Here is a 19,331-nt window from a genome sequence, read left to right on the forward strand (position 1 = left end):
TGTAACAAAAAAGGAGCGACTTTGTAATTACGAACGAAGAGCTAGATAGAAAAGTCCAGGTAGGTTTTTGTTTTCAATTAAAAGCTGAATGCCAAACTCAAAAGTCTGCTTCAGGTCCAAGAACACTGCTTATTTTGTTATCCATTGCTTTGTGGACGGGCGTGCCATGGTTATCGCGAAACCCAATTTGATGTTCACACACACTACTACTATTGTTTAATATTAGCTGATATCTGCTAGCAGCAGTTTTTCAAAGATTTTCGAAAAGATAGATAGAAGACTTGCTGGCTTTTAAGAGTTGAAGTCGTTCTTTAGTTTAGCAAGTGTCGGCGTCGTTACGATTTCAGCGCATTTCCATTGATCTGGATTCAGTCTCAAAATTGATTTGTAAATAAAAGTCAATAACATGAAACACTTTTTAGGCAAAGATTTTTTTATTTTGGTTGATTGTTTAGAAGGAATATTTCGCGCTCAACTTTGGAATAGATCGGAATTGTTGAAAGGAAAAGATGATATTTGATGCTTTTTTAAATATTTTGTAACATTCTAAAATTTATGATCGTAATTTTTTGTTCGAGATAAGTTTTCTTGGTAAAAGATGCTGCCTGCTCTTTTTCAAAATCATCCCAACGGTGTTTTAGTTCATTTGTAACTCGATTTAAATTAGTTTTATTAGCTGCGGTTCTGTTATGGTTCCTGACTTTTGTTAATCCCGTTTCTATTACAATAAGTTTTTTAATTTCAGCGCGCACTAGAACCTTACTTTGATTTCCTAATTGGGATTCAATTGGGGTTGATGAAAATTGTGCTTTTGCTCTAGCCAATGCTTAAAATAAATCATATTAGCTTTAGAAGAGATCAGTCAGAGTCAGTAGGTGTTGAGGTGAAAACCGCAATTCGTGCCTAAATGAATTATAAAAGTCGAATGGTTAGAACTTAAATCATAAGACTTTAATATATCCAAACGAACGATCAGTGAAATGAGTTTCCAAAATTATACAGATATCAGTATAATGTAAACGTAAATATGTTTCTCTTCCTCTTATATGATTTGGCACTCCGTTGGCATTCCATATACCCAGTCTTAAATTTATTTGCATATGTTTGTTGGTGAGTTGGTTACTATCGGGAAAAGTGTCTTCACCACAACTAATTGGTGGAATATTAGAATTTTGAGTGAAATTATTAATTTCACGATTAGTACGCGAACCATAGTGCTGTGTTGCTCGTGCTTGAAGTAATTTTCTGTACATTTGCCAGTCTCTATAATTGGCAGTAAACAATTTTTCTCATTCTAAAGTAGGGTAGTCGAGACCGCAAAAGAAATTATAGCATGACTAATATATCTTACTGATTACAAATATCCCTATCGTTTGGTTTAGGGTCCAGGTAAATATAAAGCGTAGGAATGGCGTGCTACTTGATTACCCTACTTTTAAAGTTGCTGAGATTGCGTGCTTTATATCCTAACAAGGTCAGTTCTGATTTAATATCAGCTATAGGCGTAGAATAGTGCAAACCTTTCATTACTGCCTAATGTGCACGTTCTTGTTTCAGTTGAAGCGTGTAAAGACCTATCGACAACAATCCAAGTAACCATACGTGTATGCTGAGTGTCTCTTAGGCACTTATAAATTAACTAAATTGATCTTTTCGTACAACATTAGCGATCATTTGTTGTTTGTCATTTTGTTTATGTATTTTGTTGCGTGTATATTGGCGGTGGTTTCGGTGTTATTTGGACTCCGATATGGTTGTCATCAACTTTCTCATTATCATTAATAGTTGCTGTTAGATGGTAGATTAACATTAATGCTTGACTTACGTTCTTTTTGCCTAGTTTAGGTGATCTAGGCTATAGTTGTTTCAAGCTTTTAAGTTGTTTTTGTTTACCAACCATTATTAGCATCACCTTCATCACCGCCCGTATCCACGGCGTTGCTTTAATTAAAACATTAAATTGACTCTCTAATAAAAATAGCTTGCACAAAAACAAGAAGTTGTTTGTGAAGATTAGAATTCCGTTTGTTTATTTTTAGGTTTACTGTTATGAAACTGTTCTTTTCTTTTATGCTAATTTGCAATAGCGCTCCTATAACAAATATTAATCAATTAAATTATTACAAAGCGGAATAACGGTACTTATCTTACCGTATCAAGAATGAAAGAGTAAAAAAATTAAATTTGGCAATCAAAGCATGTTTTTAACTTCCTCCCGCATTCCTCCTAATGACAATCTTTTCTATTTGTATGAAGCATGCCAAGCACTTATTCGCGATGCCATTCAAACTTGGAACCTTCTAATAGCGTTATTGCGTTTGATGACTCTATCTCACCGTACATCATATGGTGTTGCTCCGATAATTCAAGCTATATGGTTCCTACCACGGCATCTGATGGACTTAATGTTCTTGTTAGTAAAATATTTAATTGGAACCTTCGTCAATATAGTGTTGTTCCCAATAGTAATGGAAGACTCTTGCATCTTAGGTTTGGAAATTTTCCTATTATAGTTAGTTTTAAATCGCTGTCCAACTTTTACTCAACCTGCGGATCCATATTATCTAGCACTTCACCTTATACTTCTTTTGCGAGTGTGCCAGTTCAGTGTGCGTCCATAACATGCTGAGTAGTGCTATCCCAAACCTACAATATGCCTTTAACGCAATCTGCTTAAAACCCTGTTATCATATATATAAGATAGTAAGTTTAGGTGTCTCGTCGGCCAACAGAGTACTTGCATAGAAGAATCTTTTAAAAACATATGTCAAGTGGATCTGGGTGCGATTACTTCCAATACTCTGCTGTGTGGGGTAGATTTAATTACCATAACGACCGCAGGACTATTGTAGATGTCTACTAAAGATAAAACATTCACTCCCTTAGTAATCCAAATAAATTCTACAAATTTGTTAACTTAACACGAAAAATGCCCAAGTTTCCTGCTCTACCCGTGCATAGTTGCGCGCCGGGCCCTAACCTCTTTAACCATGCACTAAATAACTTTGTAAGGTTATATCAATTAGTTTTAATCTTTCTTTAAAAACTGGAGTTTTGCTATCGTATTTGGAACGCACCTTTCTTTTTCGTAGCACAGTTGTGAAAATGGACATCTCATGGCAAACTATAGGGACACTGCTAAGTTCGGCGCTTTACAAAGGTTGTTTGAACGGATTGTTAGTTAGTTCGCTTCGCTATCAAAGCATTTACTCCTCCGTTGCAATACGCCTTGACAAACTGAAATTCAACCGTGAGAAACCTTTTAGAATCTGCTTGTCAAGTGTTTAAGGCATTTTCTAGTGACTCGTAAAGTGATGTCTTCTACACAGATTTTAGTAAAGCTTTTGACCGTGGTAATGATAAGTTATTGATTTTTAAGCGGCAGCCATTGGGTTGCTCTTCATACTTATTGAAATGCACAAAACCTTTGTCTCTATAATATGTCGTTTAGAGTTCTTTTCAAACCTCTTTCCTCCGACGTCAGGGGTCTCTAAAGGCATCCACTTAGGAGCCTTACTATTTTTCCTGTACTTTAATGACCCCGTGTCAATGATTAGGTCAGCCCGTATTCCAATGTACGTGGATGTTATCAATTTGTTCTCCTTCTTTACCTCGATAACGCACTCCTGCTTCTTTCAATCTGATCTAAATAATTTTGTTACGTTGCGTTCCTACACTTTTAAGCTTAAAAAAATGCAGGAAGTCACAGTCGTATCTCATCTATTTACAAAAATGGGCAAATGTAGTTTGGTTCATGGACTTGGGACTTTTACTTGACTTATGATTGCTTTTTAATCTGCACATTGAGGTCTCCATTAATAAAAGATTACTTGGCCTTAGCAAACGATAGTCCAAAGAATTTCACGGCTTTTACTTAACAAAAAGATTACACACGAGCTTGGTGAGACCAATACTTGAATATGCCTTGGTCGTGCGATCTGCTTCCTAGTGGTATTGTGTTGATTCAGTAGAATCAGTCGAAAGGCAATTTGAGATGAGATCCCCTAGTATTCTTGCCATCTTACGAAAATAGATTGCTTCTTTTAGTCTTATCTCCATTGGAGAAACGTAGGTTTATCGAAAAAGTTTCTTTCTTAGTTAATTGCTCGTGCTCCGCACCCGCACCCACATGACAAACGCACGATTTCACAGACAAACTTTAATGGAAAATCTTTTCGTCCCCAAATCCCAGACTGACCACGAATATTTTGGGTCATCTTTAAAAGGTATTTGTAAAGGTTACTAAGGTCAGCGCTAATTTAGTGTATCCCAAAAAATTTTTGTGAGGATGGTTTTAGTACCTCCCAGCAATAGTAACTTTTCAAAACTTTTGATGAGGTTGCGCTTAGGTCAATTCCCTTTATTTTTGCCAGTAACAACCCGAATTTATCCTGAACTTGTCTGACGCACGTAACTTATAAGCTTGAATTCATATTTGTATAACACTGCGTTGACTTAACCAAACCTTGAAGATTTCAAAGTGTTTTTTGTTGAAAGGTTCGAGGGTGCACTGAAGAGCGTGAAGGTTTGAAGGTTTGAACTGTTGGATATTTGATTTGAAAGCTTTAGTATTTAATGGGCTGGGATCCTGAAAAGATTTTCCATTAAGGGCCTCTGGTATTTGGTCAGTCTATCTTTCCATTTTTCGGCTCAACTGACAGTCGGATAGAAATTTTCAAAAAAAAAATATTGAAAATATAACATAAAATCTCATCTCATAAGATATAAGAGCGATCAGTGGAGGTATGCAAATAGCATTGTGCGCAAATAATTTAAACCGAAGTGGTGTTAGCAGAGACCCCAATACATCTGCCATTTGCAAAATGAACTTCGAATATATAGTTTCTTTATTGTTTTGGTATTCGATGAATTATGAAATGTAATTTATATTATTGTCGTCAGTTCTAAGCCTAAGGTGATATGCACCATTATTTATTAAATGAATAATTTCTCATTTCTTTTGTGCGGTCATTGTACTCTGTCCATTTGATTGTGACATTTGATGAAGGTGTTGTCTAAATTGTTACTCTTCAGTTATTATTATTGAATTTAAATCAGATAATTTCATATTTATAAAAGCTGTTGCATATCTTCGCCAGAATACTAGCACTAATAACAATAATAATAAGCATTCATATGTTTTGATTAGCTGCCGGTGTTTATATCACATTATGCGACAATAGCTGTGCAACATTGTTTGTCAACTAAACTGTTAACGTAATAATAGCAATGACACCGTTGATGATGCCATCGTTTGTCGAGTTAAATGTTTCAAGCACTATCAGCCAGCTCCGTGCCCGAATCTTGATGTCGTGTCACAAGTTTGAATATGAAATATACCTTCTGGCAATACGGAGCCATCAGTCATGTTAAATAAAAACTGTCTAGTATATAAAACACCGAACAGTTTAGAGCAGAGGGAAACGGGAAAAATATATGCGCATATATAACTCATATGTGAGGGCAGAGAGCAAGCTGAAACTATGTAAATTTGTAATGAAGAAAAATTATTGAATAAATTTTTATACGGAGAAGGGCATTTATAACGCATAACTTGCTTCAGCGAGTTTTGTCACAAAGTATCAGTTGAAGGAAACTATATAACAGCATTGGCGTTTAGCACATAAAAGCTGAACTCGTTTGAGGGTGTATATTTCTAGATAAACATGCATACAGTTTGTTCAACAATGATATGTGTTGTCAAATAGAAAAATGTAAGAATGAAACAAAAATGAATAGAAAACCAGCAATCAAAACATCAGATTCCAAGGACTTAAGCACGAACGTACGGCAGACAGATATTCGAAATTATTACTTAGCAGTAGTAGCAGTAGTAGTAGTAGTAGTAGTAGTAGTAGTAGTAGTAGTAGTAATATTAATAGTAGTAGTAGAAGTAGTAGTAATAGTATTTTCTGCTACCAGTATTTTAGTAGTAACTAACTAAAGATTTGTTTGGAAAGCAAAGTAGGAAAGAAGAAGAACACAATTAAAAAAAATAATATTGCAGTCCTTATAAAGTAAACATCGTGAGGAAGTTTATGTCTCTCCTTTACATCTTGACCACTATTATCCGGTTATATTGTGCGGGTAATTAATGAGTTTACAATGTTACCGTTCATTTTAAAAACGAAAACGAAAGGAAAACACATATACTTACAATGTATAGATAGCGATATTCTTTTAGAAACCGATGGTGGTACGCCATTTGAGGCAATACATAAATATGAACCCATTTCATTACGTGAAATTTTTGTTAATTTCAAAACCTCACCACGAAACGAAGACACTGTTGTTGACGCATGTAAGAAAAAAATATTGCTTAAAATTTAAAGTTGACAAGATTAAAAAGATATTTCAAAATTTACCTAAAGTTTTTGTACCCATACTGTCCTTGAGTACAATCTCATTGCCATCTTCACGACGCCAAGTGACAATAGGTTCCGGGTAGCCACGAGCTCTAAAAAAAGAATTTTATCTAAATCTTCTTTTGTTGTTACTTCTTATGTTTATCAATTTTTATTATTATTATTATTATTATTATTATTATTATTTTAATTTTAGACTAATGAATTGAATTCTTAGACTAAAAAAAGAGACATTGAGCACTAGCAACACAGGCTATCGGCTCGATATCAATTTTTAAAATCCATAATTTATTTAAAATGTCTTTTTCTACTATTAAAAAATAATATCAAGACAAAATTGTTAATCAACTAAACTTTCTTTTTTCTTGCCCATTTTGAAATAACAATCAACGTACATAAGGTAACAATAGATTATTTTTCTTATTTTGGATACTGTTTCATGATGTTTTCATTTCATCACTTAATCACTTTTGGACTTTTCTTTTAAAGTTCAAATATTGAACACAAGCTCTTGGTGACTTTCGATATAAATTTCTACTTATTGCCCTAATGACATAGATAACGCAGCTTTCGAGGTCATAAAGTATTGGTGGTTGGTCGGAGAAGAACAATGATTAGTGATAACACGGTTATGATATTTATGAGAACAAAGTGTGTGCGGTTATGTCGCATCTTGGTGGCCACTTCATTTTAGCATTATTGTAAGTGTACATAAGACAAGTGTGAGTAAGATTGTGTCATGGGATGCATGACTTGTTGCACTGTGTTTTGATAAAACCATATGTTGTCCAAATCAAAATATTGGTGTCAGAAGAAATTGGCAAATACTGCATTGGCCTTAACTGCATTGTCATTTTCGTTCTCAAGAGAAAAAAAAAAAGGTTACACCTGCAGCCTATAAACTATGCACAAGTAAAAATATTATAGTTGGTCAAGATCGACCATTAAATACTATACAACACCTCACCTTGTATAATCCCTCATTTATTTTCATCAGAAAATACTAAAAATTATACCTTAGTTCTATGCACAGGCCATTACATGGAAAGAAATTCAAAAATCATGTTTACCATTCTTAATGCTCTGGTCAAAGATCTTATTATTTGTAAGCGATTTTTGTCATATAAAGGCGTACTTCTCATGAGAATCCTGCTATGAAATGGCCTCCAATAAGTAGACTTATAAGGTGCATATTTGCTACAATTAATGTTTACATCAAACTGCTGTTTGCGCTTGCTTTCCTTTATTAAAGGGTATTGAATAGTTGCCTCATCCGCTCTTAATTTTTCGAAAAATTTCAAAAATTACAAATTATTTACATTTCCTATGTAGGGACTTTTCAATGTAGGGCTTCATATGGGGAATGATCGTAAAAAGTGGCCCAATCCTCCATAATATCTCGAAAATTGTTAATTATAGCTTGAGTACAACTGTAGGTGGGCAGACAGTAGACAGACAGATAGGTAGGCAGAGAAGCTCAGAAAATGATTGTGAAATAATTGGTTCAATAGGAGGTGCGTTCACTTGTCGTTCCTCATAGTGTTGCAAACATCTGCTCAAATCCCAACAGATGTAGGGTATGAGAGTATAAACTTTTGTGATCAGGAAAAGCGTCTTGACTTTAAAAACTACAAAACTGTGACGTTTCAAAAAAATGCAATTCTCTGAACAAACGTATTGGAAATGCGATTTGTATTTGGGCCTTTAATTGTCACGCTATATGCAATTGTCATGCAATTTTCTAGTTTCTATTCGTGCTTTTTCAATATAATAAACACATGTATCGCAATTGGTTATAGGGCTCCGTGTCTGATGGCGAGATAAAAATGTTACATTATTTTTCGCAAATTGAAAAACGTAGTGATCGAAACAATTGGGAGCAGTGGAAGTTGACTGTGGGCAGTTATTCACAAATGGATGGTGGAAGGTGAACGATTCTTCACAACTTATTTTGCTGGTCCATCTCTATACAAGAAATTAATTCATCATAGAATTTGGACATGTTTATAAGAAGCCTTTCAACATTTGAGCTTAACGCGAAGAGTAAATTTGTTAAGAAGACTTAATGGCACAAACTGGAAGAATACGAACCCAGGGAGACATAGTAAATACTGTTATGCCAACGCGGTTAAAATATTTAACGTAGGATGAAAATGTTCTGAAGGATTGCAAAAATAACGCTAGTTTACGTACAAGAATTTTTGTTAATCGATACGAATAGGTTGTCAGGTGTTGACAATCTACTCAATTAACTCTCAATTAATATCCAAGTTATTTCTGAGGGTGCTGAAGTTTCGATCGATAACTCTTGTTTGCAAACAACAAAAATCCTGTACAGACAAACATCCACAACGGGACCACGTCATATGAGAGCGAGTTTTCGAAAGAAGAGAGAGAAAAAATTATTACAGAAGAAAAACCCCGCGGAAGAAAGAAACTCATGTGTTCCGCATTAAGGAATAAATGCAAATAGGAAAACAAGAACTATGGGTAAGGGAGAGAAACTTAATCAGATTAAAATGCCAAGATGTCAATCCACAACTCAACTCAATTCCGCAAATAACTTGAAACTTGCAAAACAATATTAAAGTTCAGGAGTCTGTCGAAGAGAAGTCATCAGAAGTTGAATTCGGTGAAGTTTTATACGTACTTGAAGGTTATAAAAATCTTGATAAATGCGGCGTCACTAAACGTTCACTCATTGTACAAAGAGTAAGTTGTGCGTACTGTCGATTCAATTATTGCGCACATTAATTGAATTTTTGAATTAGGTAAACTACTGATCGATCAAACGATATTTCAGGTTTGACCATCCCGGGCACGTGGCAAAAGCTTTAAAAGAGTAAAAGCAGTGTTCATGGCGTAAAGAAAACTCATGCTTTGGTGAGTGATTCGTACGCTGTACGACAGAAAGGAGAGACAGTACATCTACCATGCAAAGACATTAGTATAAGAGCCAAAAAGTTATTCGAAATGGTACACTCTTCTATAGAAGGATGTTTACATAATAGATCTTGGCTCCTGCCGCTTTCCATTAGAAACTAAAATACTGTGTACCGATAATTATAGAGAGCTTCTATGAAACATAATCAAATCGTCTGGTATTATTCATCAAACAAGTGCATTGTATCACTACTGAAGAGAACGTTGTAGGCGAAAAAATGAAACGAAGTCTTATTGGAAAAGTTACATATCTAGTTTTTCGAAAAAGTACTTAAACAAACATTCTTGGGTAGAAGCGATGTGCACAGCCATTTATTTGGCCAATTATTTGTACTGGGGAGATGTTCGGCACAATACTACTGAAGGAATTTGATTTGAACGTAAACCATCTGTCTCATAGCACACGAAATGAGAAAGCGTCACTCACGCCACACAGAGAGCGCAGAGACGCTCGCATATAGTTCCACATCAAGGTCATGTGTATGGCACGTCCTTCCCTCTGACAGGAAAAAGGCTGCGATTGTGGGGGCACCTACAGCCATCACGAAACTCCCCTAAGGGCCATTCCTAGCAGTCAGGTAGAAGACCCACACTACGCAGATTCTGCTGCAGCAAAAACTGCAGCCAATAGTTCCACACAAAGGGAATCCTCTGGGCAACCTGATTCCCGTGGTACCTTAATAATTTTAAAATTCTAAGGTCCAATTTTTGGTAGCATATGGCTACATACCAGTTAGGTCTATACCTCTCGGACTGGTGCCTCAGTGCCAATATAAAACAGGTTGTGAAATATTGAAAGCCGAAGGGTATCCACCCAGAGACTCAGGCTGGCGCCGACGCTTAGCAGTAAGATGTCTTCCAAGGGCGCCGGTTACAAATCTGTTCAAGCTTTGCACATAAGCGTCCTCAGACAGAGCCTCATTAAAAATGTAGTCGTTATCATCTATTCTAATTCCCATAGCGGCTAAGTTTGGTTGTACAGTAGAAGAACTTATATTTGTTGGAGACTGTGAGAGTTACCAAGTTTACCGGTTTTTCTACTCCCAAACAAAAGAAGCCGAAACGCTGTTTTTCTGTAACATAAGTTATAACAAAAGATATATTTTATATACCGTTTGACAAACTTTAGGTAAAATTAAAGCACAAACCGATGTAATTTATTCTGGTGCTAAAGGGGACTAGGCGTTCGGGGAAATTATTTTTGATCTTTGAGGAAATCAACTACAGATAAAAATGCAGTTAATCGTCTCTCTTGTGTCATTATAGCAACTAATCTAATAGAAGCAGCAATAATAAATGATCCTTATGGGCGTGGTGCGGTGGTGCTTGATAATTATGTGGGCTGCATGAGGAGAAGAAACCACACTTTATACTCAAGAAAAAGTCGAGCATAAAAGTTGAGACAAACGAAACAAATAAAAGGGCGTTCTACAAGAAATGCAACCAATCCGTCAGCAGTAAACTATTCTTCAGTAAGGTTTTTATTGACCTTGCCTGATTTTCCTGAAAATTTCCTGAAAAATTTTGATGACAGTAACATATGGAACTATTAAGAAATGTTTGCTTGGATCGAAGCAGGCAAATATGTGGGGGAACTTTAGTTAGATATGAGTTAAGGCAAACACAAGGGTATTTGTGCATATATTACGTCGTAAAAGAAGATGTTACGATATAAACAACAATACATGTGGATGATATTTGGATTTTCGTAAATTATCTTATGAAGAAGAACGACTTTAAGAGATTCTCCTGATAAATAGAGATAGTGGAAAATTATCCATAGATCAAGTTCGATGTCTAAATAAATCTAACATCGCTGACTGTATTCTAGGCTGCTTGATGGCGCTTAAATAGCCACATACTCGAAAAACGCAAAAACCGAGATGGCGGCAAGAAGTGAATTAAACCTATATTTTTCTAACTTTCCTTTTGCCCTATTAAAGCATTCAAACAAATAAGAGGGAAAAAATGAAATAATGAGGAAAGTTTAAAATATGCTTTGTTCATAGTGGTCGTAACTCTTTTCAGCAGAGTCTTACATTTGTCGCTTCTGTACTATACCGTTTTATAAGCTCTCTTCTCTTGTTAATTAAATAAAAACCTTTAGCAAGTATGACACTAAAAGAAATTTTATTAGCCTGAAGTATATAAATCAAGAAAATACCCCAGCATCACCGCTAAGGAGAATATCAAGATTATAAACAGGCATCTCAGTGCTAACAAGCAGAAGACGAGAGGAAATAACTGTAGCTCAATAAAATAAAATAAATGTTTTTACGACTTTTTTTTTTTATTTGTTATTTATTTTTTTTAGGTTCTTTCCTTTACTGTATCGTAATAGTAGCAAATTTTTCCATAAAATGAGTGCTTAGCCTTTAACAGGATTATGCGTTGGCAATGGCATGATAGACAGATGGTGTGGATAAAACGAACAGAGATTGTGTATATTAAAAAGAATGATGTGTCATTTAATTCGTTGACATTTGTTTGTTTTAACTTTTGTTATAAGGATTACTAAGGATAATTTTTAGAGAAACATTGAATTATTTGTGAAAGCGAAAAAGTTAAACGAACACTTTTATGTTTATTACCGCAATAATTAAGCATTTATAATGTCGATGTTATGCTGCTAAACTTTGAAAATATTGAAAATGTTTTTTGTTTATGGTAAATGTGACTCATCAAATAATAGCCACCGTTAAATTGGCTCCATATTGATTGTAATGAGCTAATGTTATGGTAATTGAATAATACAGGCATCTGCGGTTTTCGTGGTCAATGCTGTCAATATTTTAAATACAATTGCTAATCATTGGCTTAATCGCTTCCCCATCTCGTTCTCTCTCTCTCTCTCTCTCTCTCTCTCTCACTCTCTCTCTTCAGCTTATGTCTATCTTTTTCTATTCATTTGAATATTTTACTGTTTCACTATAACAATTTTGAAAAGCTCTATTCGACAACTTACCGACATGTTAGTTTAACTGAGCTACCTTCGGGTACAATCACATCAGATGAGGTATCTTCGGCCACAAAATCCGGTGGTATAACCACATCAAGAAAGCCAATCTGTAAGTTAAAGATTTCAAAATTGAATTAAAATAAATAAAAATTTCTGTTTACGTGTTTAGTTAAGCATATAATACACAACTAAGCAAAGGAGCTCAACGGATGTCGAGTTTTTGGGAAAACTTTATCCCACAAATTATCGCGCATTTGCTTCTTTTGTTCAATTATCCTTTCATATCTTTCAAAGTCTGCGAATTAATAATGAGATTGTAAACATTTCAACGGATTTGTAAGCTTTTCATCAGAGGTCGCGTTTATTTACGGCAACTTGACATGTATTTTCACAAATTTGCGATCATCATAATCTTGATAAGCAAACAATTGCATTTTTTTTTTTGTCATTCATTCATTTCTGAAGAATTCGTAACGTATCCATTATATATTAAGACTTAGAAGAGTAACGAGTGGCGAGAACATTACGGCTACAGAGAAGACTGTTGGTACTAATTAACGTTTGTTGATTAATTACTGCTCTCCGCAATTAAGAGAATTTAGGGCAGGTTTGCGCCAAGTTCAGAGCAAAAATTTGGAATCTGTTTGCTAATTAGAAAACATTGATTTAAAAATTATAGTCAATCATGGGTGACATAAGTTGAATTCACGAGCATTAACTGATATCAAGGAAAAGACAGATTTTCGCCGTAAAACCATTCTTAGTAAGGCAACACATGGTTGAATTAAGCCAAACTACTTTATTCGGTCCCGTCCGTAATGTGGACGCTTACACGAAACGCAATCTTCGCGTTGGGAGGTGTCTGCTTATTGAGCTCATGCTGACGGTAGTATTCGTTCCTACTTCCAGAATAAAAGAGACAGACTTTTGCTAGTGCGGTCGTGTATTCCTGTAATAATAATAAGTAAGTAAAAAGTAAATGAACGACTGACGGCGGTCTCCATCTTTCTATTATAACTTTTTTTCTTTTTTTTTTTTGTTAAATGTCTTCGACATATGCTCTCAACAATATAGCGTAATGATCCAAGCAGCCGGCATGCTTGGTTGCTGTTTATGGAAACAATTTCTGTTCATGGAAAAATTTTCAAACAAACGATAACTTGTCAAACGATCAGACAGACATTACACTAAATATGAAAAATTCATTTAACGAATTTAATCAATTCCATACCACGTGATGCATATATTTATACGTTTCGTTGGTTATGTTTATTTTTTTCATTTCGTGTATCATATGTAAGAATACGCAACGGAGAAAACGTAAAAATAAAAAATAAATATATTTCTGATCAGCGTTACACTCAAAATCGATACTCATTTTTTTTCTTGAAATGTTCGCATTTTTCATTTAGTTTTAGTTTAGTTAGTAAGTCTAAAAGTGTAAGTGATGGACTCCAAAACGGAGTAAGAAAAGAAACTCTTCAATGGAAATTAAAATCGATAGTATGCCTCTTACTGCTGATTATGGACCCAAGAATATACGTCTTACGTCAGGTCAGCGCAGTTGGACAGAAAAGTCACTTCATTGCTTTCTACGGGGTCGTTGTCGGAGATGTTAAATGAATTCCACCATATAAACGTTGTTCCAACATTTTGTCCCCAATATATATTTTAAATTTCAATTTGAATTCTTGTTGGTCTACAGCTAATGATACGGAGGCGGACAAGGATGCAAGGCTTACTCTTACTAAAATCTTTTCTTTACTTTAGTACGAAAAATTGGAGGGTTTCTGTTCTTCTTGGAAAGCAGCAGAGTATCTGTACCACTTCATGTGTGATATACGTAAACAAAAATGTATGTATGAACACATCTTATAACCACTCTTTGGGTCCCTTAAGAATAACGTATACTCGAAGAAACTCTTCATAATCTAAAAACAACTATCCCATGTGTATTATGAATGTTTGTTTATTCATAGCATGAACTATTTTTCCAGGCAATTATGTTAATATGTATTGAGAAATTTTATTAAAAAGGTGAAAACAGATGCGAAGAAAGTTAAGACTTAATTTCTTAATTTTATACTATAGATGTTCTTCATGTCAATAACGCTGCGTAACGCAAGTAAAAAAAGAAATGCGAAAGAATAATAAAAAAGAATTAAATATAGCCTCGCCCATTTATGAACCTGAACGATTCGAGTCGTGTAAAGACGATTCATTATTGAGGATAAGAAAAACGGTTACTTTGTTGCTCTAATAGTTCATGTTCTGCGTTTAAATTACTTTTCACACTGTTCCGTATATAGATTTACACTCGTGTCTCTATATACGAGTATGTGTAAACATAAACATATCAATGACCAACCAAGCATAGTTTATAGCACCAATAAAATGTATTTCATGCTTCCTTAATTTTTATTTCAACATAATGGAATGAAATTGTAATCTCTCTTATTTGCACAAGGATTTCTATCGCACTTTCGCCCGTAAGGTACCGTTCGCAGCGCACAACAAAACAAACACACATATATTCGTTTGTATTGTTTTTATGCTAAAACATACAATACATACAAATCAAGAAGTTCTCTATTTCCTCCACTCTCTGTGATATTTCTTTTGAAATAAAGCAAAAGTGCCAAGCCCAGTAAAAACCTGTAATGTAACAAACACCCATGCGTTCAGTATTACATTTGTTTCTCTACCCATGTGAGATAATAAAATGTTTACATTCTTCGGTTACCAGTGTAAACCTCATCGCTGCCCTGATATATGTTCGTATGTTTACAACTATATATCATATATATATATATATATATATATATATATATATATGTATATAAAGATACCTAAAAATAATGTTTTTAATGCTTAGCTATATACATGTGTAGAGAGAGAGACACATCAGTTCCTTGTTTATTCGCCACTACGACATTTTTATATGCATTACATTGACATATACGTGCAAAGTTTGATTTGGTTTATATAACTACTTTTCTTTTTTCTTTCTTTGTATTTCATGTTTCTCTTCCGCTTTTTTATTTCTGATATTCATTGCCGTTATGACAGGTCCTGTATTTTGTTGCTTATTTATGATCAGGGATACCTTTGCACTACTACTACCATACATTTTGGTTGTAACTCGTTTTTAGTTGCAAAGAGTGTTACCCCTTTTTTTATAATACCCTAGCGGAACTGAAGCAGTGCAAATGCTTAAAAGAAACATCAACCGCAAGCTCAAAGTAAGGTGGCTTTCGTTTAGAACTTGCTATATAACGGATATTTAGCCAAAAAATCAGAAATTTCTATCAGTTGCCAAGGGTTGCTACTCAAAAAATGATTTTAGACAAAAGATCTTGAGTTATTTTTGATTTGTTTCTTGTTTGTTACCGTAAACAAACCTCTTTATAGCATCTTTCAATAAAAAATGTTATTTTAGTCATGCAGTGGAACCACTATTTCACGTGCTATGTAGAAAATGGCATTTTCCCCCTAAAAATGAGCAACCTTTACGGCTTCCAATTTCTGGGTAAAAAAGTTCCTCAATAATGTTCAGCGGCGCAATCCATTGACTGAAACGGTCAAATCAGCAGCAGCTTTTCGAAAGACTGTTAGCCGAAAACGATGGCAAATAGACACTAATTTAGTTCGACTATTTCCTTTGGGTGTTCGGATCCCTAGAAGTGATAATGTCTCTTGTACACATACCTAGGAAGATGAAAGTGCGCCTCGTTATCCCGAGTAGTTTCGCGTAAAACGTCATGATCTCCTTTGAGTATTTCCTATGTCTGATTAGCGAGTCTGCAGTAAGTATATCCGAAAATCTTTACTTTTTTATTTGTCAAAAATCATCCTGAGGCCATTTACATGCTGACGGTTTAAAAATGGCGAGCAATTTAAAGTGACACCGCTTGTTGAAGGGCCCTCTGTAAGCAGTGATTCAGTCAGTGAGAGGTGTTTTTTTGTGTGGGTGAAAATTTTCAGGAATGATTTATGCGAGAGAACGGAGAGAGAGTGACAAGTATTTACGTATGTTCTACATAAATATGCGAACATGAGAAATTCACGAGAACGCTGAGAAAGTCGAGCAATCCCATTAAAAGATTTTATTGATGGATAGATCTCTGCAGCGCCCGTGCAGTGCACGCGTGGCTTATACATTTACATAACCGCGACATAAAACTCACATTATGCCGACGTTCAAGGATGTCAAGAGTACTGGATACACCCTCGTTCCGCTTTTAAGCATCTGAGCTTTTTTACGGCAAATTTGCAGATACAAATTGTATTCTAGCTTCGGTTGAAGATGGGCAGCGTTATTTCGCAGCAGGGTACAATATTTCTGATCAAACTTTGCCTGCTTCTGTCGACCCTTGGTATGCATTTGCTTTGTAGTTTCACACAGAAATCATTAAAGATTATTGTTTCTACCACATCGGCTGAGATAAGTCTGACTTCCTCTTGCGACACAGTCACAAGACTATGTCTTGTTGGTAGTCATATTGATATCATTTCGCAAACTTCGCTGAGTTGTTTTGATTGAGTCGCCATTAAATTGGTCGTTTATCATGCAGTATTTAGTCTATAAGTTGAGTATGATCTGTTGTTAAAGAAGAACAAGTGATAGAAGGCGCTGTCGTCTGCGTTTTCTCGGGCGGACATCGGGCGGATCATTCGTAAAATCAAGGAAGACAGAAGTAGACAAGACGGACCTCTATAATATTTCTGTGTTTAAAGGAAATTCATCGATGCTAACAATAGCTCCGTCGATATCAATACTTTTCAAACAGCTAAGTAAGAATTTTGACGTGAATCGGATCAAATTACAGTTGACTTAGACGAATCCCTATTTTCAATAAAAAGTAACATTTTGACGACATGAACATATTATGGACGGGCAAGCTTTAAACTGTCGCTTGCATGGCTTGCAACCTTAAAGCAGATGACGTAGTACGAATTAAAAATACGAAGTAATTGTCAATTAACTATAATTAAGGTGCTCGTATTTATTAGAAAAGTCGAAGCATAAAACAGAAGAAATCGAATGGCGAGAAACATGAGTTCCAAAGGCGAGAAACATGAGTCTTTCGTACTTTTTGCTTTATTCATATTTTTTAAGGTTTAAAATCAGTCAATCAATAGTTTACCTGACTTTTCATTGGATCCGTATTTAATTGGCACATATAGCCTCCTCTATCCTCTTCAGCAACGGCCTTTATATGCAAATTCCATGTGTTCTGATCTAAATGACTAACAGTAACGCGGGAGTTATGGGTTATAACATTCTCATGGATCGCTTGTATGGCTTTCGTATCAGCTTTAAGCCAGCCGACCTGTCAACGTAAAAGGCGAAACGTTTTTTAAAGAGTAAAATAGTTTTTTTTTTCATTGCTTTTTGTTTCTGTTTTTTTTCGTTTTCACAATTTTTCTACAAAGTGTTTGTTGCATATTGTAATTTTTATGAAAAATGATGTTAAATGATTTACTGTCACATACACACACTCACACACGAACTCAAGCACAACATACACGCGCATTATTTTGCTGAAATGTTTTGAATGCATATGCAAACACGTACATGTAGATTTATATAGAGAAGTGACTAAGTGGTTGGCTGATGGAAGTAGGTAGGTAGGTATACCCACATATATAATGTATACTGTTGCACAATATGTTTCAAGTTTTTTGTTTGCAGTTGCAAGAGGTAATTGATGTGATATTAAGTACTTTTTTGTCCATATATATGCACGTATGTATTAAAAGAAGAGAGCGTGTGTACGTGTAAAAATTCATAGGTTATTTATCAAATACATTTTGGTGTTTTGGACACATATGAGCGTGTGTAGATGTGCGTGCGTTTGGCTATATGGGTGAATATGTGAAAGTATACAACTATGGGCAAATAAACGAGCATAAGCATATGGATTTTAAGAATTTTCGTTTTTCAAAATAACTTACCCGATAACCACCCAAATGACGTACATGACAAGTGAATGTTGCATCACGTCCCACTGCCACCGATACATTTGATATACTTTCCACAAATTCCGGTTGAAATGTTGAAATTTCTGTAATGAAATCGGATCATTTCATTAGTTATAATTAATAATAATAATAATAATAATAATAATAATAATAATAATAATTATATTAATAATAATAGCAACAACAATATTAAAAAGTAATACATAAACATGAACATATATTTTCTGTTAGATAGACCGCAACTAAAACACTATTCATTTGAACTTTCATAATAAATCCATTCGTTTATGCGTTAGATTTTACGTTACGTTACGAAATTCAATGGAGGAAAATGCCATTATTGCGTACCGAGACAAAATTAAAGAATTTTAAAAATTCATTCAAATTATAACAACAGCACCTGTTGTGGAATCAGCGCATGTTTATAAACAAGTTGATAACAAGCAGAAAAATCTGTGCCGCAATACCGTATCATCATATCATCGGTATTGAAACGTTCTCTCTTCAGATACACATTTAGTAAATCTTGCCTTTTAAAATGTTGTTTTGTTGTTTTGTTTATATTTATGCTAAACATAAAATATACAAGATAGACAGATTGACAAACATTGACAAAGAAAATATGACATATTACATATGCAAACAGAAAGATAAGGAGAAACGTGGCATTACATGTTTAATGAACACACATACAGATTTTCTCTACGTAAGTTTTTTTTGGTACAATAGAAATATATAAATATGGAAAAGGTATTCTTAACCGCTCAACAGAATGAATACATTTGCGTTATGCATCCATCATGCATCCAATGTCAACATAAAATTTAATTGCACCTGTTTATATGTGTCACTTTAACACATAGCTTACATTGGATTGGTGGAATAGAAATTACTTATAAAAACAATATTTTTCAACATGCAAGATGCAAATGCACGCTGGATGGTCATAACATAGCTTGCGGTATTCTACAGCTGGAAATTTATGATCAATTGTGAATCTAGGTAAAGGAACCTAAAAATGATTAAAAAAAATAATAGTAAATTTTCGTACTCTATGATATTGGATGGGCGTGTCTGAT

The 19,331-nt window shown here is 34.7% G+C and overlaps 1 protein-coding gene across 1 annotated transcript in view; it reads right to left on the reverse strand.

Moving 5' to 3' along the window:
• LOC119637487 (lachesin) overlaps positions 1-19,331 on the reverse strand; it is a 101,884-nt gene that overhangs the window by 19,455 nt on the left and 63,098 nt on the right. The window contains exons 2-6 of the mRNA XM_038033519.1: positions 18,226-18,335; positions 17,415-17,600; positions 12,274-12,374; positions 6,366-6,457; positions 6,158-6,286 (exon numbers count right to left, since the gene is read on the reverse strand). Coding sequence (XP_037889447.1) covers positions 6,158-6,286; positions 6,366-6,457; positions 12,274-12,374; positions 17,415-17,600; positions 18,226-18,335 — 618 coding nt within the window. The remainder of the gene's footprint in view (positions 1-6,157; positions 6,287-6,365; positions 6,458-12,273; positions 12,375-17,414; positions 17,601-18,225; positions 18,336-19,331) is intronic.

Source organism: Glossina fuscipes, unplaced genomic scaffold, assembly GCF_014805625.2.
Source record: "Glossina fuscipes isolate IAEA_lab_2018 unplaced genomic scaffold, Yale_Gfus_2 59, whole genome shotgun sequence".
In the NCBI taxonomy this organism is placed as follows: Eukaryota; Metazoa; Arthropoda; class Insecta; order Diptera; family Glossinidae; genus Glossina; species Glossina fuscipes.